The sequence below is a fragment of the Microplitis demolitor genome, chromosome 10, assembly GCF_026212275.2.
Source record: "Microplitis demolitor isolate Queensland-Clemson2020A chromosome 10, iyMicDemo2.1a, whole genome shotgun sequence".
Taxonomy (NCBI): Eukaryota; Metazoa; Arthropoda; class Insecta; order Hymenoptera; family Braconidae; genus Microplitis; species Microplitis demolitor.
In genome coordinates this window covers 15,850,169-15,876,061 of record NC_068554.1, presented here as the reverse complement: position 1 = coordinate 15,876,061, position 25,893 = coordinate 15,850,169, and the positions used below count along the sequence as shown (strand labels likewise).

General features: G+C 31.3%; 1 protein-coding gene and 1 long non-coding RNA gene across 2 annotated transcripts; both read right to left on the bottom strand.

The window, feature by feature from the left end:
• Positions 1 to 872: 872 nt before the first annotated feature.
• Positions 873 to 2,125, bottom strand: LOC128668772 (uncharacterized). The gene is made up of 3 exons (XR_008404420.1): positions 2,031 to 2,125; positions 1,650 to 1,748; positions 873 to 1,130 (listed from the first exon to the last, which is right to left on the bottom strand). It is a non-coding gene; the product is annotated as an uncharacterized LOC128668772 (long non-coding RNA).
• A 15,693-nt stretch (positions 2,126 to 17,818) lies between these two features.
• LOC103573780 (uncharacterized) lies at positions 17,819 to 25,538 on the bottom strand. Its single transcript, XM_008552986.3, has 7 exons — positions 25,263 to 25,538; positions 25,032 to 25,184; positions 23,877 to 23,916; positions 21,789 to 21,961; positions 21,439 to 21,668; positions 18,842 to 19,003; positions 17,819 to 18,070 (listed from the first exon to the last, which is right to left on the bottom strand). Exons 1-7 carry the CDS (start codon positions 25,317 to 25,319, stop codon positions 17,914 to 17,916), a joined length of 972 nt encoding a protein of 323 aa, XP_008551208.1. The 5' UTR covers positions 25,320 to 25,538; the 3' UTR covers positions 17,819 to 17,913.
• Positions 25,539 to 25,893: the final 355 nt, after the last annotated feature.

Below are 25,893 nucleotides of genomic sequence, written 5' to 3'. Positions count from 1 at the left end.
GTAGAGCCTCATGAGAAACACCACAAGCCGGCCTGATGTTCTTAGAGAAATGAAACTGTCTTATATACTACTGTTGACAAACATATCAACTTATTAATCTCAAATTGAGTTATTTGCATCGCAGGTGCAGAAGCCAACTAACCTTGAATCCCTTCATTATCTAAAATAACAAACTTAGGACTCTTATACATTGTAACCATATTGTTGCTAAGCAATGCAATGGAAGCGAAGTATCTGAGTTGAAAAATAGAATCTCATTTGGAACTTCCATATGTAGTTGAGCCTCATTTGAGCCACCACGAGTCACTGTGAGGCGCGTTTAAACTTCTCTGGTAACATATTGTTTATTTCAGGTTCAATCTCATAACATAATCTCATGCGAACCTCACTGATAGTTCTATAAAATTGGGAGTCAAGCAATTCAGCTTCATTTGAACTTCTTGGCCCTCATTTGTTAATATACTACTACTTTTTGCTATAAAATTTGCTGCTTCTGCAGTGCATAGAATAAATAAGGGGACCAAAGATGCAATGGCTATGTTGCAAAAGATAAACAACGTCAGGAGGTAAAACAGAAATAACGAAGGTAGATATATGAGTATTCCAGTTATAGAGTATTGGTATATTCAACCTTATTTGAACCGCTGTAGTAAAGAAATTAGAATAAGCTTTGAATGAGGCTATAAATAAGTTTCTAAGATACATGAGTGAGACTCGACTAAACATTCCCATCTTCGATTGGTGGACGAAATAAAGTTTGTCTTGACTATTTATGATGACTTATGGTAAAATTTCATTTACATTACCAAGAGGACACATACAGTAACCAGTATTCTATAAAATCTACTAATAAAAAGTAAAATAAAATTAGGTAGGTTTACTAAGTTTCTATTTATTAATTATTTTGATGAACAGATGTAGATATAGATCAAAATTTTCTTTTTTTTTTTTGAATAGTCTACTTTTTATAGCATTCAGTACAGCTCTGCTCCAGTAACATTCTGAATTTTTTCGATTGATGGATAAGTTGGCACTGAGGAAGCTTCAAACTCAGGTCTGCATATGCCGTCAACAAAAGCTACGGTGCATGTATAACTTGGGCAACAATGTAGCTGTTTTAAAGGGTTGCACTGAAAGAAAACATTAATTTCAGTATTAATTACTATCCATGGTGCATGTATAGAGACATAGAAGGCACATATGTCAATTTATGGTAATTTATAGTTCATTTCTGACCACATAAGGGAATATTGTCTTTTTATATCATCCAGTATGGCAATATATGGGCATGTGTCTATCGGATACAGCCATAGACATGCGTGCGTTTTATAAAAACCATATATAGCCAGGCAGATGACACACGTTTTGGTCCCTGAAAGAGTTGTACACAAAGAAATATCCCGTTTTCAATGGGATGCAATTGAAATAAACTAGAATTTTACTACTGTATTCAAAATTCAATTAGGGGCTCTTATTGGAGATCCAATTTATTGCTGATAGCAGTTTGAGGTAAACTGAGCAAAAAGATATATGCTGCGAACTTCCATCAATTCGGTCCAACGAGATATTTTCAGATATTTCTCAGTATAATAAATAAAATTAATTTAATGTTGCAATTTTTTTTCTACTAGATTATAGTAATTACTTACCCTTTGGCCTCTGCATCCTTTAACTGTATGAGTATAAAGACCGATGCATAAGAAAATTGATAATAATGTTATTATTTTTGACATTTTGGTATTTCGTCTCTAAAAAAAAAAAGTTAGGTTAATTATTTTCAAAAAATTTAGAACTTTCTAAAATGCTATCTGTCAATTTCGATTGTATTTCGGTTACAGCATTCAATATTTACTGCAGTTAAACGATGAATATACACTGTTGTATAAAGTTAATTTTTTTACGAAAAAAAGAAAAAAAAACAAAAAAATAACAAACAGGAATTATTTAAAAATTAATATGAATGATTCTGAGTCATGGCGTTCAAATTTTTACTTGAAAATAATAAAAATTTATTCTAATTATAGACTTACGCATGAACTAACGATACGAATACGTGCAAGTCCAACATAAAATTGAGTGAAAAATTTTTTTTAAACTATTGCGATGTTAGAGTACATCCGTTAGATTATTTTTTCTTCTATGTCTACAGCAAGACGTAGCTTATAGAAATCTATAAATTTAAAAAACCGTGTCATAGGTTAAAAATTATCAAGAGTTATCGGAGGTGACGTATTATAATCATTAATTGTAAATGTCTTACTCTAGATGAATTTAATATTTTATTAGTAGATTTATTAAGCTAGATGTTGAACTTGTTTTCATGGTGAAATTTATATATAATTTTGCTATAAGCAATGTTTTTATCATAAAATTCAATTTCATATAATAATTTTATAGTGGTCAAAAAACGATCTTATTTGTTGTTTTGGGGGTTCCCCATTTGCCCCCCCCCCCTCCAACTCTCATGTCTCCTATAAAAATAGCCCGACTAGCTCCTAAAGATAATTCACGAAGCCTTTAACAAATCAAAATTACCTCGCTGTCGGCTAAGATTTGTATACCTACAATTACTTTTATTGAAATAATAACTAATATCACTGACACGTAAAAAGTGAACATTTAGTGAGTTACACGTAAATTGAATGCAGATATAAAATATACGGACTTCGCAAGAATAAATTGACGTGCATACAACCAACAATTAAATCGTCTACAACGTACAGTGACCATCGAGGAGACATAGATCAGACCCCACCGTCCACCTGAGAAGGATAAATAAAAAATGGGCATAAGTTTCTATGAGTTGCTGAATGGATGAGCCTTTCAAGCTGACTCCATCCAGAGTCTTTTTATTTCCGAAGATGGAAGGAGAGTTAGACTCACAGAAATCAGACCCATGGAGGATATAGATCAACACCGCATGTCAACGGTTAGGTTCTTTGAAATGATCTCCGCTGAACGCCGACCCTTGGTCACGATATTGTACTTTTTGACGAATAATACAACTTGGGGCTAGAATTGGGGGGGGGGGGGGGGGGGAGTACGACATGCGTGTGTACCTCAAAAAGTTGAGAACACGACCTCGTAAAAAATGATGAGGATTGAAGGTAACTAGTCTCCAGTTAGCTCTCTTTGAGACTCTATTATGACACAAAACCGAGCATCCAATTTCTCAAATTTAACTCCGCAGCTGTTATAACAATAATAATTTAATTGATGTGACTTTCTTTAATTACATTTGAAATTATTCTAATATTAATGATTAGATTATTGACTAGATCGGGAATAATTTCTCGACAAGTGGTTCTTACGAACCGCTTGAAAAATTTGACGAGGCAGTAGATCCGTCACCCTTACCTGGATTCTTTGAGAAGCTTCGAGAACACTAGATTCTTTAGCGTCTAGCTAACGAACTTTTTTTTACGTTGATTAATAACAAATTAATAATTAATTCACCTAATTCGGCCTAGAAGCGATGATCACGTAATAGACACGACGTATGATTTTGTATGATTATTAATTTATAATTCTGGTCCAGATCTAGAATCAAATTAACAAATATCTAACGATTTTATTTAAAGTGATGACTTTTATCCTGTCCTCATTTTGGTTATTGAGTGGGCGTACTTCAGAGTCTCTGGTCTGCTCCTGACGTCTGGTCCTTTCTTATAAACTATGTCCAAAATTTCCTTTACCACTCGATCTTACACGTATATTCTAACACCTACTTTTCAGATAATTTAATAACTTGTTATCAAAAACACCATTTACATGCCTGGTATTCAACAGTACGATGCATAGAAATGTCACTAGGTTCCACAAAGTAAAGCTAAGTGCGACTTCATTGATTACCCGAAACAGTTGTACGTCATGATGGTCAGTCGTTCTCTTGGTCCTCCCAGTCCACCTTCCAGGTACTTTTTCTGTGCATCACCCGATTCTCTCTGCGTGTTTCAGCTACTGTATTCCTTTTGTATAATTTACACTCGATTATCTTCGGCCTTTATCAGAAAATTCATCCCTTCTTAATTCTGATCGGGACACGCATGCGAGCCAATTCAATTAGCGCGAGTAGCGACAAGCCAAAAAACTTATTTGTATGCTCATTGGGGGTTACAGGTTAAGTAAGTGACTATCAGTGAAAATCACAATGTTGATCGATAAAGTAACTCATTTTACTCCGTTACATCGACAATATCTCTTAAGGAAGTTAATCAAATAATAAGAGAAATTAAAGAAAATATAAGTAGCGGATTTCAGTCTTACGAGATGTATGCAGATCTTATTAAATTTGAATAATTTTCTATAAAAAGAAGACGAATACAGGATAATATCTAAACTGACATAATAAGATCTAAGTATATTAATTGTTGTATTCAGGTCAGATACAATTATATCTGATCAGATCTTACGAGATATACGCCGATTTGACTAGAAATAATCATGTCTTCTATTGTATCGTGCTCAAATTTAGTTATATCTAATTAGATCTGACAAGATGTAAACGATGGTTGGCCAGAAATAATGATATTTGATTATGTCTAAGTATTTGATCTGATCAGATATAGATAGATCTGAAAAGATATATCTTCGGACAAGAACTAAAATTATTTATTTGACAAATTCATTGATCTCTAAAACAAACTATATTGTAGGTTAATTATTGTGAAAGAAGATTAGACTCAGATGGATATTAAAGTAGAAGACTGTAGTTGATGATCCTGGTACTAGTAAATAGTCGGTAGACTTCCGATTTAGAGCGATGGTATTGATGGTGGAGCAGCTCTGTCTGGAGACAGCGGTCAACCCAATGGAACGGCATCTGGATCTCGACCCGTCAAGTAAGCGATGGTTCGTAGTTTCGTACAAGCTCCTTTAAATCTCATGCGTGCTCGTTTCAACTCGTTCGCAGCGACTAGCCAGCAGCTGTTGGGAATAATACGGTGTTAGTAGCTTACTTGGATATTAGAAAAATAGCGGCAGATCAGCTTAGAAGTCAGAACGTAATATTAGATTTCTCGCAAGCCATGAATTGGTATTACGATAAGCTCAAGCTGATTGTTATTAGGTTGGAGATAGAGTATACAGATACATGATTGTAAGAATATCTCGAGACGCATGTCTCAACCAGACAGATCCACTATGACGGTCGACAACTCACCAGACGATGTCCTGACTGCGTGAGACCAGAGATATTTCTAATGTGGGCCATGGTGACAGACTGAGGATAGATCGGCCGTCATGGTGCAATCGAGTAAGAGCAGTAGCTGATGCTGTCTGCTAGGGAATCTGACGGATCACAAGGTGGTGTCCCGATTGCAGGTGAACCGGGACCAGACTCTAGTAGACCTTGTGACGGATTGAGAGAGGTCAGATGCCGAATCGCCAAACGAGAATCTAAGAGATCATAGAACACCTGACCACAACTGACTGGCAGTCGCGGCAACGAGTTGATGCAGACCTCCAGTAAGCTGAAAAAAAAGGTTTGAAAACTGGTTTCGGAGTTTCTTGATTTTCCATTTTCCTACGAGCATGAGAAAGTCCTTTAAACTTATTTATAATAAAAAATGCTATGTATAAAAAACGGAATGAAATCAGGCGACTATATATATATATGTGTTCGCGTAGAATAGTTGCGTATGTGGGCAAAACGCTTGCGCTGTGTATAGAAAGGATCAACTTTTATGGCCCTGAACCCGGGACGGTCATAAAAGTAGGTACACAGGTGATGTCGTGAGTAGCGCAGAGATAAAATATTTAGTTTGAAGAGAAACAATTATATTTTACAATATTTTATTTCATTTTTGAAAATGCTCATGTGTTAAATTTTTGCATCAATTATTTGGTTTTTTAGTTAATATTGCAATTTTCGACAATATAATTTTATCTGATCAAATATAATTAAAACTGGTCAGATCTAAATCATTTTCCCCTGGTTGTGCAAGCTTATCAAATTATGAGAAAAATTAAAAAATACATTTGTAGCAGATATATCGATATTTATTTAATACGAGAAAAGCAATGTTACAAAAAATGAGGTTCGTTTGCTATAATAATAGAGGTGTGCGAATCTTGTTCGAATTGAATCGAATTGAATTTCGAATTGTTCGAAGTTTCGAATAGTTTTGAAGATTCGAATAGCTCGAAACTATTTCCAAATCTTCGATAAATAATATTATTGCAACTGGAAAATTTTGTAATTATGGCTTTATTAACGTAATTATATTATGAGTAAAATATTTTTTATATTATAATGAACGTAAGATTTAAAAAAGTTTCAACTATTCAAAACTTTTGAACTATTCGACTATTTCGAACTATTCGGATCTTTCGATTATTTGAAGCGAATCTCGAATCGCATTGTTCGATTCTATTCGGGTATTCGCACATCCCTACGTAATAATTATTATCTATCTAGACAAAAGATTTTCATTTTTCACGATTATCCTGAAAACAAAATATTCTCAATGATATGTCTGCAGCTGCCTTGCCATAAGAATGAACTGCACACATAGTAATCACAACAATGATAACCCTATGATAGATGACACTGAAAACGAAAGAATCAATTTATACTATTGATTGAAAACTTAATTCATTCTTCCACTGAGCCATAAGTGAATAAATTGGACTTAATTATCAATCATAACCGTTACGAAAAAAAATAGTAAATTCTAATGCACACTATATGAAAATAATTAGTATTATAAGGGTTTATTGGTGATCACTAGTGCTTCGACTAGTGAATCTCGCAACACTATTGAAAATAATAAGTGTTGAACTGTATTCTACTAGCGATCATTAGTAGTTCAATTAGTGAGTGTACATCACTATTAAAAATGATATCAGTGTTGATCATGTTTCGAAGAAAAAGAGTCTAACCTCAAAATTTTATACATAATGTCTATTAGACTGCTTTAAATTAGAGGACTATTTTTTTTTTTTTTTTTATGAACATTGAAAAATCGACAGGGTATCTTAAAATATAGTGACAGTTCAAATTTGAGCTCTTAATATTGATATTTGGAGGTGGCTATTGATAATTTTCGATTTTTCATTTAGTAACATGGTAAAAAATACATAACTTCCGAAAAAATCAAGATACAAAAAATCTCTGTGGAAACATTTTGTAGCAAATTTACTGACCTACAAAAAAGATGTTTTATGATTTTAAAAATATGCATAAATTCAACCATTCACAAGATATTGTATATCAGAGTTTTATACAATTCGAAACACTTGTTTTTGCTCGTTCTGAATTTTATACCATGTCAATCAATAAGAATTCAGGAATTCCCAATACCATCATTTGTAGGAAATTGAATGCTCTACAAAAAAAGTCTCTTATCATTTTTTGATAAATCCATCTGTTTAAAAGTTATTGGAGCTTGAAAACTGTTCAGTCACGAGCTTGACTAATTTGAATCAAACTCCGTGCATTTCCGCTAAGTCTGGGAGTTGCCGACCTTGCTACTGACTGAAGGTCAGAATAGTGCCAGGTCACTTGCTATTTGGGCCTGGTACATACAATTTCTAACTCAGGACCGTGTCAAGACGCCTTGAGAACCCGCTACAAGCTGGCCAATCAGATAATTCGTTTTATATTGGCCAGCCAATGAGAGAGTTCGCTATCAACTGCTTCCCGTTGGCGCACATTTAAGCCAATGGGAAGATTCGTTATATGCAGCAAGGCTGCCACGTCGACACCAAGCTTTTCGACGACGCAACGACGCTACCATCTTAGTGATTCTACAACGTGCTTCTCTAGTAGTTACCTCGTGCTCTTCAAACCGCTTTGCTATTATTAATTTCTTTGTGATATTAACCCAAAAAACTACGTTAATTTCTCTCAATATTTAGTCAGTAAATTAAGGCTGCTATTTATTGAGAATAAATAAATTGTTAATCTCATGTAATTAGTATCAATATTAATTTCCGTGAATTTAACCGCTCTCAGCCACGTGTCTTTTATATACGTGAATCTTATCAGCAAAATTGAATTCGCTATCGCGTGTCTGTTTTTATTGAGTTTACATTCGCTATCGCTCATATGTTTTAGTTGCATTCGCTATTAAATATAATTTCTTACAATTTTTCAGTTTAAGTAGTGTAAATAAATCTCTAATTTATTTATTGATAAAACTAGTGAAATTTTTAATTGTTTAATTCCTTACGCCTAAACCGATTCCATTTTAGTTTATTCGCTCATTTTACAAAGTCAAATTAGAGTAAATATCAAGATCTTTTTACTTTTCCGGTGAAACTATCAGATTTATTACAAAATGTCATAGGATCTTTTTTATTGAAAATTTTATTGCCTACAAATTATTATCAGTCAAGTTTTTTTCAAATTCCACATTGTTTTCTAGTTATTTTCATTTTAATTTCAAGAACATAAAAATGTGGTTCTGATCGATTTCAAGAGCTCGACTAAAAAGTGGAAATAACTAGAAAACAATGCGGAATTTAAAAAAAGTTGACTGATAATAATTTGTAGAGAGTCAAATCTTCAACAGAAAAGACCCTACAACATTTTTTGATAAATCTGATGGTTTCACTGGAAAAGTATAAAGATCTCTAACTTTACTTCGAGCTCTAATAACTTTTGAATAAATAGATTTATCGAAAAATGATAAGAGACTTTTTTTGGAAATCATTCAATTTCTTACAAACAACTGTATTGAGAATTTCAGAATTCTCATTAGTTGACATGGTATAAAATTCAGAACGAGCAAAAACAAGTTCTTCGAATTGTATCAAACTTTGACGTCGGATATCTTGTGAATGGTTGAATTTATGCAAAAATCATAAAAGACCTTTTTTGTAGATAAGTAAATTTGCTACAGAATAATTATGCAGAGATTTTTTTTACCTTGATTTTTTTGGAAGTTATGAATTTTTTACCATGTTACTAAATGAAAAATCGAAAATTATCAATAGCCACCTCTAAATATCAATATTTAGAACTCAAAATTTAACTGTTACCGTATTTAAAGGTACCCTTTTGATTTTTCAATGTTCATAAAAAAAAAAAAGTCGTTTAATTTGAAACAGTCTAATGTCTATATAGATACAGTAAGAATTTATTATTTGCTCAATTATAACGATGAATATCATTTGCATTATTAAGATAATCGAGATTTCAATGATGAATATATAGACCTTCAAAACAATCCGAATTATTGAGTCCATAGTGTTGGCGGAGTGGTACAAGATTCATCTGACATGAATAGTAAGCGAAGAAAATATTTTTAAAAAAATTTCGTGTGGGTCAGAGGAGATTTCTACTTATCCGAGAAAATTTAAATTCGTGAAGAAAACTTCCAGTGGCACGTGACCCAATAAGAACGATAGCCAAAGAGGATAAATAGAAAATTAGAAAACTTTAAGTCGAGACCTGGAGAAGAATATTTAGATCTGACCACATATGACTATATCTGAACAGATCTGGCAGATTAGATCTAGCCTAGTCTTTAAATTGCCTCTATCTGGCGCAATCTGATCAGATATAATTATATGTGGTCTGATCGAAACCTTTTTCCCCATGGATCCGTATTAAAAAATTAATTAAATTGCGAAAAAAAAGAATAATTCGAATTATTCGTTTTCGGTGTTCAAATTACAGGTCAAAATTCTAATTTTTTTGTTTTTTATTTACTTGTTTCGTTTTTGTACTCAATTGCAATAGTTATTTACCCATTTGTTAAGGCATCCTTCAACTGCAGTGGCATAGATGTCAATAAATAATAAAATTGATAAAAACGAAATTACTTTAACCATTCTGTTTTATTTTTTTTGATCGAAAAAAATGAAAAAAAAATCCGTTAAAATTTGAATTTGATTGGAGAAAAACATTAAAAATTTTTGAGTTTAACAAAAAAATTTTTAAGCTAAAGTCTGGATTTATGCATGAAATGAGATTAAAAAATTTTAATACCAGAAATGAAATGGTCGTAGATAAGTTCTTTGTCTTTGCAAAACTGAGTAAATTCAAAATAAAATTTAGTCAATTTACAGTGTATAAATGAACTATTATCTTGCTTTCGATTACTGACGGATTTTTTTTATTTTTATTGCAACTGAAATAACGTATAGTCGATTTTGTTGTGACATTCTGATTTCTTGACACTTTGATCCATCTGATAAAAATTGAAGGTCTGTTATTCATTATTGATTTGATTTATTGAAAAGTTGAAGATCAAAGGGGCGGGAAAGTTAAAAAAAATGAACTCCCAAGGATTTATAATTGAATAAGTGTAATAAATTGTAAACTATTGAGTTGATTGAAAAATCAATATGTTTACGGTCTGTGAAAAATTTGATGTATACACTGTAAAAAATCACCAAAGTAAGTCTCAGCGGTGTAGGTGTTAAAATCAGCAGTGTTAAATTTCAACACCGAAAGCGATGTAAAAATAACGCCGCCGCCGGTGTAAATATTCTAGACCGGTGTTAAAATCACGCTGCCGCCGGTGTAGATATTCTTTACGGGTGTTAAAATATTTTATTTTGTTTATATTTTTACTTACTCGATCACTATACTTGTTAATAAATGATATTTTTAATTAATTTTCATAAAGAACTGACATTTTTTGTGTTTTATAATCTTTAAAGTTCATTGTCCAAGCAGACGCAGTTTACCCCGCTTTTACACTGGTTATCCTGCTTCTACACCGATATTACTCCGCTTTTACACCGGTTACCCCGCTTTTACACTGGTATTTTAAACATCGGTGAATTACTCCTCCTACACTGGTGTAATTTCATTGTTACAACGGGCGGAGTTAAAATGAATCCATTTTTAACACCGCTCTTTTTACAGTGTATGTTGCATAATTAATTCACAAAATTATCAGTGCTTTTAAAATTATGAGAGACTTCATCAAATCTTGTAAAATTTACAAGCAACCTGCAGTCACGTAGTGACTGCGGAAATGTTACTACTAAATTTATAAAATGCACAGAAAAAAAGGTTATTTTGCCACAAAAAATGTTTACTTGCGCGAAGAAATTTTATGAATTATGAATACAATTACTTTCTTGGGCGAGGAAATATTTTTTTGGACAAGAAATAATTTCTTGCGCCAAGTAATTTTATCTTGTTCTAAATATTTTTTGTTTTCAATTCACAATGCAAAAAATTTCTTGGGTAAATAAAAATTTTCTTTAGAAGAGCAAAGATTTTTTGGGTCAATTAATCCTTTTTCCTTCTGTGTACGCTTTTTGGCTTTCAGAAGCTTCCTAAAACCAAAAGGGAGTATAAAAATATATCATTTTGGAATAACCCGGGAAAAAATCGTCATGCATGATCATGCAAAGGCATGCATGTTCATGCAAAGTCATGTTCAATCATGCATGATCATGCATAGCGAACCAGAATAGTCATGCATGATTCGTGCAATATCATTCACGATCAGGCTCGATAATGAATTATTATTCATGACTTTGTACGACTCATGCAAAGACACGCATGATCATGCAAAGTCATATTCAATCATGCATGATCGAACATGACTCGAAGAGCTCGAAAATGTATTCAAATATTATATTGTATTCAGACCGGCCCACAGGGTCAACCGATTGACCGATTTTTTTTTTTTTGATCTCATGGTCCTAAAACTAACTTAAAGAACTAAAATAAATCTAAAATAGAAAAATTCTCAAATTAGCTTCTTTTCGCCTGAAAAATTCAAACACGTGCCTGAAAACTACTCAATTGGAAATTTTTTATTGCTCTTAATTTTTTTTTAAATTCCAAAAATAAACAACTCAAAGTTAGAACTGTGTTACATTTTCAAATTTACCATTATAAACCTCTTTGAAACATTTCTTTAATTCACTTCTTTTACATGAATAGTGTAATAAATTTTCCTGGTTCCAAAGTCCGAGTGAATCTAATGAATTTCAATTAGATTTCCATCAAATTCAATCAGAAACAAACATTCAATTAGAATTGTTCAGGTGCTTTCCAAGTAGCCGACTTAATTTCAATCAGATTCAATCGGGAAATAATACAATTATTTTTTTATTATTTTCCCAGTAATCCGATATATATAATTCATATAGAATTTTTTCCGGGACTTAGTAATAATATAAAATTTTGTTCGTGGAGTACGGATGTAACAGTTTTTCAAATTTTTTTATTTCGTTTTTTTGTATACTGACTTATTTAATCCTTATAAATCAATAAAGTCATTAAATAAAAATTCCCGAGTCATTGTACCCATGTCTATTTTAATATAACCTATAAATGAAAATTATCAGAAACTTTTTACGCCTCAATAAAAAAACACTTTTCTGTTGTTACTTTTGTTCCCACATTTGTTGTCTTCGTGACAAGACCACTCACTTTTTCTACCGAGTTTTATTTCTTATTTACAACTATTTTATTCGTGGATTCCATCACAATCAGTCTCTTTTATTATCAAGAGCATGGACCAATACAACAAATTATTTACGTGCTCTAATAAAATAGCATTAATAAAAGTAAAATATAAATATAAATATAGATACAAATATAGATTAAGCAAAAAGTCTAAAAAATACCAGATGAATTTTCACTTGCATTGTTTCCGTTTCAATGAAACTCTCACGATTCACCCTCTCAATCAGCTCCTACTCCGACCCATTACTCTATTTCTTCTCAAATATTTTTTTTTATTATTTTCGGTGACAAATATTATCGTGTCGAACAATGATCTTCAATGTATTTTCTATTTTTTTTGTCTTGGTGTTCATTGAAATGTGGATACTGAATATAATAGCAATCTTCGACATTGTTTTTTCCGTGATATATTGAAAAAAATTGCCCTCAAGTCATTTGTTATTATTAAAAAAAAAAAAAATCATAATAATTAAAATATTTCTTCGATTTCATGCATCTCAATGTTCCATAATTTAGATTTTTTTTAATTTATAAATAAATTATGTTGAATTCTTTATTGATGCATTTATTTTTTTTTTAAATAAAATAATTGGGGGTCGGAAAAAATTTTTTTTTTATCTTATAATTTATATTTTCTTATTATGCCGGCGGCCCATTTACTCCATGGTTATTATTGTTTTCCAATGCAATAAAATATTTCATTAAACCACAAGGGTAAAAAAGGCATTGACAAATCTTGGTACAGTCCCGAATCAAAATTAAAAAGGTGATTTGAGCCTTCAAATCCTACATGAGGGTAAAAAGGTTCGAATCCTCTTTTTAGAATATGAAGATCCATGCATTAAAAAGGTAATTTGAACTTAAACGTGGTAACTTTGTGCGTTTTTACCAATTTTAGGTTCAAATTATCTTTTTAAAAAGGTAAAAGAAGCCTTCAGAGCCTAAATTTATAAATCGAGAAAGACTCTCATCGGATCGCATACAATTGGTAAAGAAATAGAAGAGAAAAAGGGGCCACTAAATAGAAATGGCCACCATGATCGAAAAAAATTTGAAATTTAAAAATTCCAAAAACAATATCTTAATCATAAACGTTTTGTTGTGAGTTAAAAAATAATAAAATTTAAAACATTAATAATAATAGCTAAATTTATACAAGTAATCGTTCGAATAGAATAGTACTGTCGATCAAAATTCGAATTGAAGAATTAGAGTCATTGACTTATTAGTATATGATTAATTAATTATTTTATGTGAACAATAAATACGAATGATGTATTGGATAACGGGAACTGCCAAAGAAATTGAAAAAAACTGCTGAAAAATAATCTGCTTCTGCCGAGATTCGAAACCAAGACCTAACGAATATGAAGCACAACCACTGGCACACTGCTACTCGGATGCTCACGATAAGTTGGAAATATCTTTATGTATTTAGAACGCAGATATTATTATAACAATAATATCATGCTAAAGAATTGAGCTCATTCGAAGTTACAGACCAAAAGTATGATAGGCCTTGGAGGGTTAAAACATCTTTCTAAAAAGGTGATTAAGCCCTCCATGCGCTTCGTTTTGAGTATTGAGAACTTGAATAGCATTTTTAGTAATATATGGTAGGCCATAGAGGGTTAAAATACCATTTTAAAAAAGTGATTTACTTCTCCATACGCTACTTTTCGGACATCGAGGACTTAAATAACATAATACATTCAGCGGCAAATCCAACATCAAAAGAACAGAGGGTTTGAAGGCTCAAACTACTGTTTTAATTCTGACTCGGAAATCCAGTAAATATGAGACTTAAAGAATCAGAAAGTACTTTTTTGTGCAAAATTCAATGTTCTACAAAGAACGCCATTGTTATTTTTCACCTATCTGAGTATTTAGAAGATATGAGCATTTAAAAAAAAATTGAAGCCTTTGGAGAGGGGGGATATCACGATCAATCTCAAAAGCTTAATATAACATGATTTATCCAACTAGAGCAGGCCTCAGAATATGTATAGTAATTGACGGTGTGAACACAGGCAGGGAATTTCGGGCCACCGACAAATTAAAATCCGCAATCGACAAAAAAAACTTTATAGCAATCAAATGTCAATATTAGATTCTTTTTGCCCTCATAATTTTTTTTTACTACCGTAATATGAATATTACTCGTCTACTGATTAAAAACCTCCAGAAAATGTAAAAACATAAGATTATTTCTCAAAGCTCTCAACCCCCTCCCCGTAATCTCATCCCGAGGTTTCTTAAAAAAATAATAATTATATTATACATAACAATAATCATCCCCAAAAAGCATAAGCGTGAATTTACCCACCTCTTAGTCTAATTGAAAAAAAAATAATAATAATGATGAAAATAACAAGTAATAAAAAAGTCAGCATAAATTGAAAATAGTGATTACAAATAGCAGCTTTAGCGTCACTGTGATAAATATATACGTATATATGTATATATAAAATATATAAATGAAAAGACAATAACGGAGAGTGTTTAAAATCTGAATGAAAGTGAGAGTTAGCTTTTGATAAAATACACTTGTACTGAGATTTAACTTCAGTGTAGGGTGTCTACTGATATGAGGGTGTTGAGTAGACTCGTCACGATATGTTAAAGACTAAAGAGAATGACTATAACTACTCTACTATATTTTATATATGTTAAATATATATATATATAGAGATGGACCAAAAGAACTGAGAAGAAATTCATACCGTGTCGGAATTAACGCGAGAATGAAGATTCATGTTTTTGTTTTCGAGCTACGATTAAAATTTCGCAGGACTGTATACTGTATACTGAGTACTATATAGTACTGTACTGTGTATTATGTATGTATTATATACATATACATTTATATATAGTGAGACTGTGGATGCAGTAAGTAAAAAGGGATATAACGGTGGGAAATTTCTCGTATGGGTATTCTTTAGGTTTTTTTGTTATAAATATAGTGATAAAGACGCAGTTGAGAGCTAGAGGCTTGAAAAATTTCGTAATTGTTAATTTTAAATGCGAATGTGAATGAGGATTAGGGACTCTCTTATGTAGAGTAATATAAGTTTGTCTTAATTCACGAATTTTAGTTTTATGAATTAATTGTTTTCAAAGTCATGGAAATTACACAACTCGTTTAGATTCATTTAAAAGATTAGGTTTTTCGGAATATTATGTGCAAATAAAAGAAATTTTATATAAAATTATATTTTTCATACACGGAAAGAAATTCCTGTTAAATTTACGATGCTAAAATTGTAATTTTTCCTATTAATTATCGTAGTGAACTATACCTTCCCGGGAAAAAATCGGCATACACGATAATGCTTGATCATGCATGATTCAGGCATGCTCGTGCATGACTTTGCACGATTCATGCAAAGATATGCATGATCATGCAAAATGTTCAATCACGGATGATCATGTATGACGAGGCAAGAATAGTCATGTATAATTCATTCAATATCATGCATGACCAAGCTCAGTCATGAATGATCACTAATGACTTTGCACGATTCATACAAAGGCGCGCATGATCATGCAAATACACGTCCAATCATGCTTGATCATGTATGGCGGGGCAAGAATAGTCATACGCGGTTCATGCAATATTATGCATGACATTTTTTTGTTGTTAATAATTCTAGGGATTGTGCTTGTTCAGGACTGATCATGTTTGGTCAAACATGATTATGCTTGCTCAATCATGAACATGCCTGAATATTTGCCAGCCATAAGCATACTTGATCATGCATAAGAAAGCATAATCATGCCTGACGGAGCATGATCACGCATGCTCATTGCTGGAAAATATTCAAGCATGAGCATACATGATCATGCATGTTCAGGTCTGATGATTTTTTCCGGGGTTTAAAATCAAAATTTTTACGATGTAACATTGAAAACATCATTTTTAAGAAATTATACTTCAGACAAATAATACAGTCTTAATCTCTTTATTATAAATTACGATGTGAACATTGTAAAATTTGAAGTAATAGAAAGTCTAAATAAAAGTCTAAAATAACAATCAATCGGATGTTGAATCCAAAAACAAGACCTTTAGAGTGCGAAGCGATCGACGCCTTGAACCACTCGGCCACAGAAGGGCCCACACGTCTAAGCAGTTTTTAAGATCCATATAAATGATAGAAATAAACTCAAAAGTCACGAGAATGCTTCTTACGGTGGGCATAGTTACTGTTTAAAAATTACGATGCTTACATAGTATCATAACCTATGCAGCACTGTAATATTTATTTTATTAAAAAAAAACATAGAAAGATAAATATAGGAATAATTGTATTTTTGGAATTGTAACTTATCTTATTCTTTTTACGATGTTAACATTGAAATTTTTCAAATCATTATTAATCCAAAGAGACATTGTTAAAATTATGATGTTAAATGATAAAAAATGTTATCTACATATTTAATTTTTAAATAAGACTTTTGAAAATCAATGCTAATGAAGGTATAGTCCACGATTACGATGTTAACATCATAAATTCTATTGGAGTATTCTTTTCGTGCATAATTTTATTATTTTCGAACTTCAATTGCTTTCTAACTAACAAATATTAAGGATCACAATGAATTTTATAAATAGGATCAGATCTTTAGAAAAATTTCAATTCATAGATAAGAAGTCTGGCCACAATTTTCTTTTTTTATTGCTTGAGCTTTGGCCAATAGCACTCGAGATATCAACTTCCAAATACGTCTCAAAAAAAAAAATAACTAATTAAAATTACGTGTGCTCACTTGAGCCAGTGGATTCACAAAATATCAAAATGAATAAAAATAAAATACATAATATGTTAGCGACAATTCTTGTTGGTAAAGCTGTCTACCGCAGAATCACTTCCCTTCAGTCTCTTGGCCCATTCTGGACCCTCTAGAAGTCGAGCAACCACGTTAAACGTTGGTAATGTTAACGTAAATAGATTATAACACTCTGTTTAACCGGCAGACATGCCTCGACCTCAACTCTCGACTGCAAATTACTTACGGATCGCGTGACACGTTACCCCTGTCCTGCCAACTGCTTCTACTCTTTAACCCCACCTCCACCCACCCCACCTTCATCTACCCCATCTACTCATAATCATACATTCTATAGACTAGTCTTTTCCGATATACAAAAATAAATATTTTCTGATTACCGTTATCCTAAAAAATATTTTCGCCAGGTGAATTTTCGTAGAAGCTTCGCTCGTCGTCTGATTGAAGTTGAACCCAAGTTCAGAAGAATTAATGATCCTAAAATTTATCAATTATAAATTGTACTAAATGTGTAACCGTTTTTAAGCTGCAACCAGTAACAGATTGCAGGTCAATAGTTACGTATTGGATATAGTCTATTTGGGTCAACGTCATTTTTATTTTTATGTCAATTAAATTTAACAATTAAATAGAAAATTTTATTTGTATTAATAAAAAAATTTTATTAGCCTCTAATTTGAAGAACAACTTGTTTTTTACTAGGGATAATGCTTTAAGTTGTATCGATTACATTGAAGTTACTTTCGTAGGCATGAATAGGCTCCTGATTCGAATTTTTGAGAAACGGTAGAAGGGAATTGGCTAGCCCATTCCGTGAAGTGTGCAATAGACATATGATCTGTTTCAGTGAAGTATTGTGAATCCGTTCTGTCCTGAGGGTGTGACAGTCCAAATCTTAAAAAAAAAAAAAATATTAATAATAATCATAATAATATATGCAAATCTTGTCAGCATATCTTGTACTGTCTAGAAATGCATACATCCAGCGTCATAATGCTGCCCTGCGAGTACTTAATTACTACCATCGCCACACGCACAGTGTTGATAAGACACAAGTACTGTCTTATCTGCCTGGAGGTATTCCTTAAGTTGTTGAGAATGACCGTTGCTGTGTTCATTGGAACATGGAATTCGCAACAACTCGGAAAATCGACCACAGAAAACCTGATTTTGTGCTCTTCAATAGAACTACTCGTGACATTTATGCCATTGAGATCTTAGCATCTACTGAGTACAACATCACGGTCGAAGAATAGCATAAACGACAGATATATCAGGATTTCCTGTTTAAAATTGGCAACCTTCCCTCAGGCTACCGTTTCAGGCTTGTCGTTCTCATTGTTAGTGTCTTTGGAGTGATGAAACAGTCTTTTGTATCTGCGTGAGTCAGAATCCCAACTTATTCGTCGTAAGTTGAGTTTCTGGCTTCGCGAATGCAGAAGGCTGATCCTCGGATCCCTCCGTCTATTTAGACAACGGAACTTGGCCTGCTGCGTTTGCTAACCATCTTGTTGAAGAAGCATCGCAGCAGTAATAGATGGTGTTCAGGAGTGGCCCTTAGTAGATTCAACTATCAAGGATAACCTCCTGAGCATTTAATCAAATGGATGCTAGTAATTATGCTTATCGCTTTTAATAAATGTTGTTAAATAACGTTATACATACATGTAAGAAAGAGCTATTGGATAAACGAAACTTGAAGAACCTAATGATTCAGGAAATATGACTCCAGGTCGATCATTTGTTCCCTCTGGACAAATCTTCCCAGTTGTGTAACTATTTATTATACTAGCTGTGTCGTGGGGTTTTTCATCACTTATAAGCCATCTAAAGAAAAATTATTATTCAATTAAACAATAAAATTACAGTCCACTAATTTATGAGCGCTAATAAAGGAATGACTACTCTTCCCGAAGTAACCACATAGCAACCTAAGGACGCTACTCTATAAAAAAAAATTCATGTGGGATTGCGTGAGGACCCATAGGAATTCGTAGAGGAAAGTATGGATTTATTTGAGTGCCTATACGAATTAATATCAGAGTGTAAGGATTCATGTGAAAATCCATGTTGAACCTCATGACTGTCTGGATTCCCATACGGAACATCCAAATAGGAAACTGTAGGTATCTAGATATTCATGTAGAAACTTTACATCGGAAACTGAGTATTTGGATTCCTATGTAATAAACCCATATAGGGAATAGTGGGTACCTGGATTCCCATATAGGAACTTCACATACGAACTTGGATGTATAAATTTCTTTGTGGGAAATTCATATAGAAATCTGAATTTCTGAATAAATAATTTTTATAGAATCCGAGATGTCTGGATTCCTATGTTTATCGTCTATTGATAGGCAAATGTGCATGAAAGAACAGATTAATAATATTCTATTGGCAGAATACTTTTCAACAAATAGTTGATTAATTGATGCTCTGTATGCCAGCCTTTCGAAATAAGTTGCTAGTTTATTACTTAACTCAAAAAGTATTACATTTTTATAGAAATTGGAACTAATTATAATAAAACACCAAATAAGGAATTGTACACGGAGAGAAAATTATAGTAACAGTTACAACATATTATGGGAATGGTTCCCATACAGCATGGTAACCGGTTTTTTTGAAATGTTGATTATAGGAACGGCACCCATATATATTATAGTAACCATTCCTATAATTACGGGAATAATTCCCATATGGTATCGGAATAGTTCCTATGGAATTATGGTAATGGTTACTATAATATTATGGCAATCGCTACCATAATATTATGGTAATGGTTACTATAATATTATGAGAATAGTTACCATAATATTATGGGAATGGTTACCATAATATTATGGTAATGATTACTATAATATTATGGGAATAGTTACCATAATATTATGGGAATGGCTACCATAATATTATGGGAATGGTTACCATAATATTATGGTAATGGTTACCATAATATTTAGAAATTATAATAATTTTTTTTTCTATAGAATTTTGCAGTGTAAATTATATTGAAGTGATTTATTATTATTATTATTTACAAATCAATTTTTATCTGACCAAAAATAATGTTTTATTGTAATATAGTTTCTCAAAAAGATTAAGTATACAAAAAAAAACGCTTATTACAAAAAAAAATTATTATAATTTCTAAATATTATGGTAACCATTACCATAATATTATGGTAACCATTCCCATAATATTATGGTAACCATTCCCATAATATTATGGTAACCATTCTTATAATATTATGGTAACTATTCCCATAATATTATAGTAACCATTACCATAATATTGTGGTAACTATTCCCATAATATTATAGTAACCTTTACTATAATATTATGGTAACCATTTCCATAATATTATGGTAACCATTACCATGTACGTTTAGGAACCGTTACAATGTGGTTATAGGATTGGTTCCTATTTGCTTATGGGAACTATTCCTATGAGTATGGTAATCACTACGATGATTCCTTCACATGCGATATGGGAACTGTTACCATAATGATAGGAATTGTTACCATATTTATGGAAACCTTCCCAGAAAGTATGGGTCTATATCCCATAATCCCAAGTAATCATTACCATAACGGTATGGGATGATATTTCATAAACGTACTAGGAACAGTTACTATAATTTTTTCTCCGTGCACACTAATAGAAAAACTATCTTGATTAAAGAAAAATTTTTTCTTTAAAATGTGATTTATGTTTCATAATTTTCAGGATTACATTTATTTACTCCAGATATGTTAGAGCAAGAATTTAATTAAAAAAAAATTTTTTTCTTCATCACTATAAAAAAATCTATCAAAATATTACTACTTGAACTAAAAATTTAAAGTTCCAAAAACAATAATATTTTTTATTAATTTTCTTAATTCCTAGTACATACAAGATTACCATATGAATTTTGACACGGTATGGATTCTTATGGAATATTTTCGTAAAAATCCAGATGGTAATCCACACTAGATTCCCACATAGATTTCGCATAGTGTGGATTTATATAGAAACCTATGTGAGAATCTCTATCGGGATCAATGGTAGATTCCCATAGCAAACCATATGGGAATCCATCCTAAAACGTCATATGGGAACCCACATAGAAATCTGGGTTGGATTCATACCTGGATTTTTTCGAAAGAGTAGTTCTTAAAATATGCAAAGAAAAAATATAAGAATCTTGGGTCTAAATATGTGATCAGATATAAGAATTTCAAATTCAACATGAATGTAATTATTGAATATACTTACGAAGACAAGAACATGATTACATCATATTTCAAGCTCTCAAATCTACCTTTATTGCTGACAAACCATTCCGACACTTTCTTTAACGTCGGTTTAGCAACTACATATGTGTAAATACTAACAAAGTTATTATTATTAAAGTTGTCTGCGGACATTTCTAATTCACTATCACCCAACCAGTAATAGTCGTACCCGAATTTATTAGGTTTTGGTAATCCAAATATACTTGAATTCTGAATGAAAAAAAACATTTTATTTCAATTAGGTGCACGCATCAAAAGTTGATAAATTCAGAAGTTGTGATTAGAATTCATAATTTTCAAATTAGAGTGTACCGACTCTCAAGTACTTACTATTGGTAAAACAAGTCCAGCCAAACAATATTTTATTGATGGAGTTGATGTAACGGACTGTAGAGAATTAATTGTTGACATCAATCTTTCTACACGACCTATTAATGCTGTATCACCATATTTTTTGTACATGTCATAATCAACAACTATCAATAATTTTGGAAATAAGCTGTCTACAAAAATTAAAAGATTAATATTTCACTCTCTACCTCTGCGAATTTCTTGGTAGAATTATTCATCTACAGAAACTCAGAATAACTCTGGCAGAATTCGAAAAAAGATTTCGAAACATCTTTCTGTCTGTAAAAAATTCTGAAAAATTGTTAATAAATCAAACATAATGTTTAGTGTGTCAGATAAATGCCAGGCATTGACCTTGGGATTAATTGGCGATCCCAGATCCATATATTGGGCCTTCTTCTTGAAAAGACCGAGTCTTCAAGTCGTCCGGTAACATCTGCCGTTCATTCTGTGATTTGCTGCACTCGGCTGGCTTAGATGCCGCGTCACAAATTCCTATGTATCTCCGAAAATAATTCGAATTTTGAAAAATCCGTTTAAGGGCATATTTTTGAGAGTCTGAACTTTAAAAATGTACAAAAAAAAGAAAATCGATTTTTTCAAATTTCTAGACCAGAATACCCCCTTAAGCAAGTTATTTGACAGATTTCCTTCAACAAGTTTCTTACGGAAGATTTGAACTAGTTTTGATGAAAATGGATTTCATAAGTATACTTGCTGCAGATTTCATCAAGTCTCCGTTAAGGTTCTCCTTAAAGACTTACTGAAATCTGTAGGAACAGTGTGCAGCAATTTTTAAGCAATAAAACGTTCTCTATAACATTTTGAAGTCAGAGTTGCTAAAGAATTGCTTGATGTAGGGTTACTTTATCGTCAAGCCACTCCACACTCAATAATATTATCACTCGATAAAATTATGCCAACATATCTAACATTTATCTGACGAAAAAATAATTGTTTCATTCATTAATACTTTTTCAAAATTTATTAGTTGTTAACCATTTGATTTTCTGAAATAAAATACACCAACGCAAAAAATTAAAGGAACAAAAAATTTTTAAAACTTTTTAGTGATTTTTGCAAGGCTGTAATTTTGTGAAAAATAATCGTATCGAGATTCTAAAAAAATCGTTTTGTAGCTTGAAATCTCTAGTTTCGATGAATTTTCATTAAAATTTTTTTAAACCAACGGCTATTGCGCTAATATGAGAAATATAACGGAACAAAAAAATTACAAATTTTCAATTTTTCAATAAAAAAAAAAATGTCCCTTGAATTATTTGGTTCGATAGATCAATTGAAAATTTTACAGGATTTGAGGGGGTCCATTAAGCTAAAAGTTACCAAGCAACATTCTTCTGTTTTTCCATCGATTTTTACAAAGTAGCGGTTGATTTACTAAAAAAACAAAAAAAGCTATTTTTTTATACTTCTAATAGGTATTAAAAATATAAAGAATTTTTCCAAAAATTAATAAAGGAATCTTTTAGGGAGTTAATGTGTTTTTTAACGCCGCTTTTCAATTTATCGTGCGTTTATTGATAGCTGAGATATCGACTATCAAAGCTAAAAGGATCCTCTTTCGATTGCAGTCTGATATCTCGGCGACAAATTGTCCTACGAGATTAAAAAGAAACCAAAATAAAGCTGAATAAATTTGCTAAACGACCCATACATTGGTTTAGCTGAAAAAAAATTTCCACGGCCCGTGGGGTCTATATAAAATTAAAAAAAAAAAAATTGGGAATGTTTGACTCGTCATATTGCTCATGTTAGAGCAATAGCCGTAAGTCTAAAAAACTTTTGATGAAAATGCAACGAAACTAGAGATTTCAAGCTATAAAGTGCTTTTTTTAGATCTCCATACGATTATTTTTCACAGTTACTGCCTTGCAAAAATCACTAACAAATTTCTAAAATTTTTATGTTCCTTTAATTTTTTTGCGTCAGTGTATTTCTACCAAGATACTTTTGAAAATGACTATAAAATTATTTTCGATTTTACAGTTTTGTCAAATTTTTTTAATGCTTATTATTTTCAAAATATACAAAATTGAGTGTACTCACTTGGATAAACTGAGTCAGGTGAATCACCACTGGAAAATTTCTGTTAGACCCAAGAAAATGATCGTTAAAGTCGATGAAAATGTAAATAAACAAAAACATGGACAATGGATTTATGCAACTCAGAAAAAAATGTTTTTATAAAGTTTTATAAAATTTTGTAAAAGGTTATAAAATTATATGAAATTTAATACAAATATATAAAAACACTTTTTCCCAGGAAGAATCATATCAAAGTATTCGAGATATTTTAGACATAAATTTTTTTTGGATAACTTCCCGTATGATAATAACATATATGGTCAAAATATATTTAAAAATATATGATAAATATCAGAAAATGTATGTGGCCAATTTAACTATATTTTCTGATATATTTTTTTTTTATATTAAAAAGTATAATATGCATTATATAAAAGTTCGTATATGTTTAGCATAGATAAAATATATATGTCAATCATATACAAAAAATATATTTTTATTATATATGGAAATATATATTCCTGTCATATACGAAAGCTATATTTCCATCATACATAAAAATATATATTTCTATCATATACGAAAAATATATTCTGATCATAAATAAAAACATATATTTATATTGTGTGTAGAAAAGAAAAATTTCTTATTCGTATGACCAACTCTAATTAAATCAGATCTTAATTTTAACATTTTTGCGAATATGCACACCCATATACATATACATACACCGAATAAAATATATGCTTAAATATACTAAAGAAAATATATGGTGTTATACATAATATAAGTTATATGCTACCATATATTTCATTCCGTATAAAAATTTTATATTTTTTAAATATAAAAGGAAATATATCAATACAATATATATTATAAGGTAAATGTAAATGTATATATAACTTAATATAAAAAACATATAAGTAACATCCATGTATACATATATTTACTACTGTATATAATTTTATATTAAATCGGCATAAATCTCTATATGACTATAATATACAATATAATATATCATAGATTTTTTTGTTGCAAACATATATGATTTTATATATTTTAACCATATACTGTTTTTTCATACGGGTCTATTCAATTCTCTTACATGATCCATGTCCGATATTTCTAAAAAAACAGGACGATGTTATCCCGTGTAATAGTATAATTATTACTCACGTTTGTTTCCCGGACAACCTTCAAGTAATCTTTTCTTAAAAGCTCAAGGTAATATACTGGGGTATCGGATCCATATACAACATTCGTTCCCAAATAATCATTCGAATCAGATTGCTCCTCAGTATCAGCATCATAATCATAATTATAATCACTCTTAGTATGTAAGCAGAGTAAAATTAATTATTACTTCGTTAAAAAACAAAATTAATTGCGCATTATTTTAATACTCACTGAACCAGATGTCGAATAAATTACAGTCGATAACAAACATATTAAAAACAGCTTCATGATTATAATATTACTTAAACGTCTTCTTCAATTGAAATTCTGATATTTTCTGATGATTTTTAAGAGAACCAAAGTACGTCAGTGTTCACAATATATAAAGAAATTATCAGCTTGGTTCGAGTTTTAATATTCTACAGCAATCACTAATTGATCGGAAACGTTCACTTTAACCCATCTTTATTGTCGTGGCCTGATAATCATCTACTATGTACTAATGAAGCTTGAATTATTTCCAAATATATATATATATATATATATATATATATATATATATATATATATATATATATATATATATATATATATATATATATTGGGTGTACAAATTAGTTCGGTCCGTTTTAAAAAGATGGATCTGGCTGTCATGAATGTTTTATTGTGACAGTTGATCTCGGTGGTTTCAGAGAGGTTAGACATCTGTCAATAACATTCCGTTCCCATCACTTCGAATTTCGTAAAAGAACTTGTTTTTAATTTTTTTGAATATGTCAAATTTTGTGTTAACTAAGCAGCATTTGCGGGAGGTTTTAATTTTTTGCTTTAATTGGAAGAAAAGTGCATCGGAAGCGCATCG

Bases quoted from the DNA above. Each gene is read 5' to 3' on its own strand.
- LOC103573780 (XM_008552986.3), bottom strand. From the start codon at position 25,319: ATGAAGCTGTTTTTAATATGTTTGTTATCGACTGTAATTTATTCGACA. The intron at 21,962-23,876 runs GTGAGTACACTC...TAATTTTTGTAG, and splicing joins ACCTGACTCAGTTTATCCAA to ACAGCTTATTTCCAAAATTA. The intron at 19,004-21,438 runs GTAAGTATATTC...ATTTTTCTTTAG, and splicing joins GTAATCATGTTCTTGTCTTC to ATGGCTTATAAGTGATGAAA.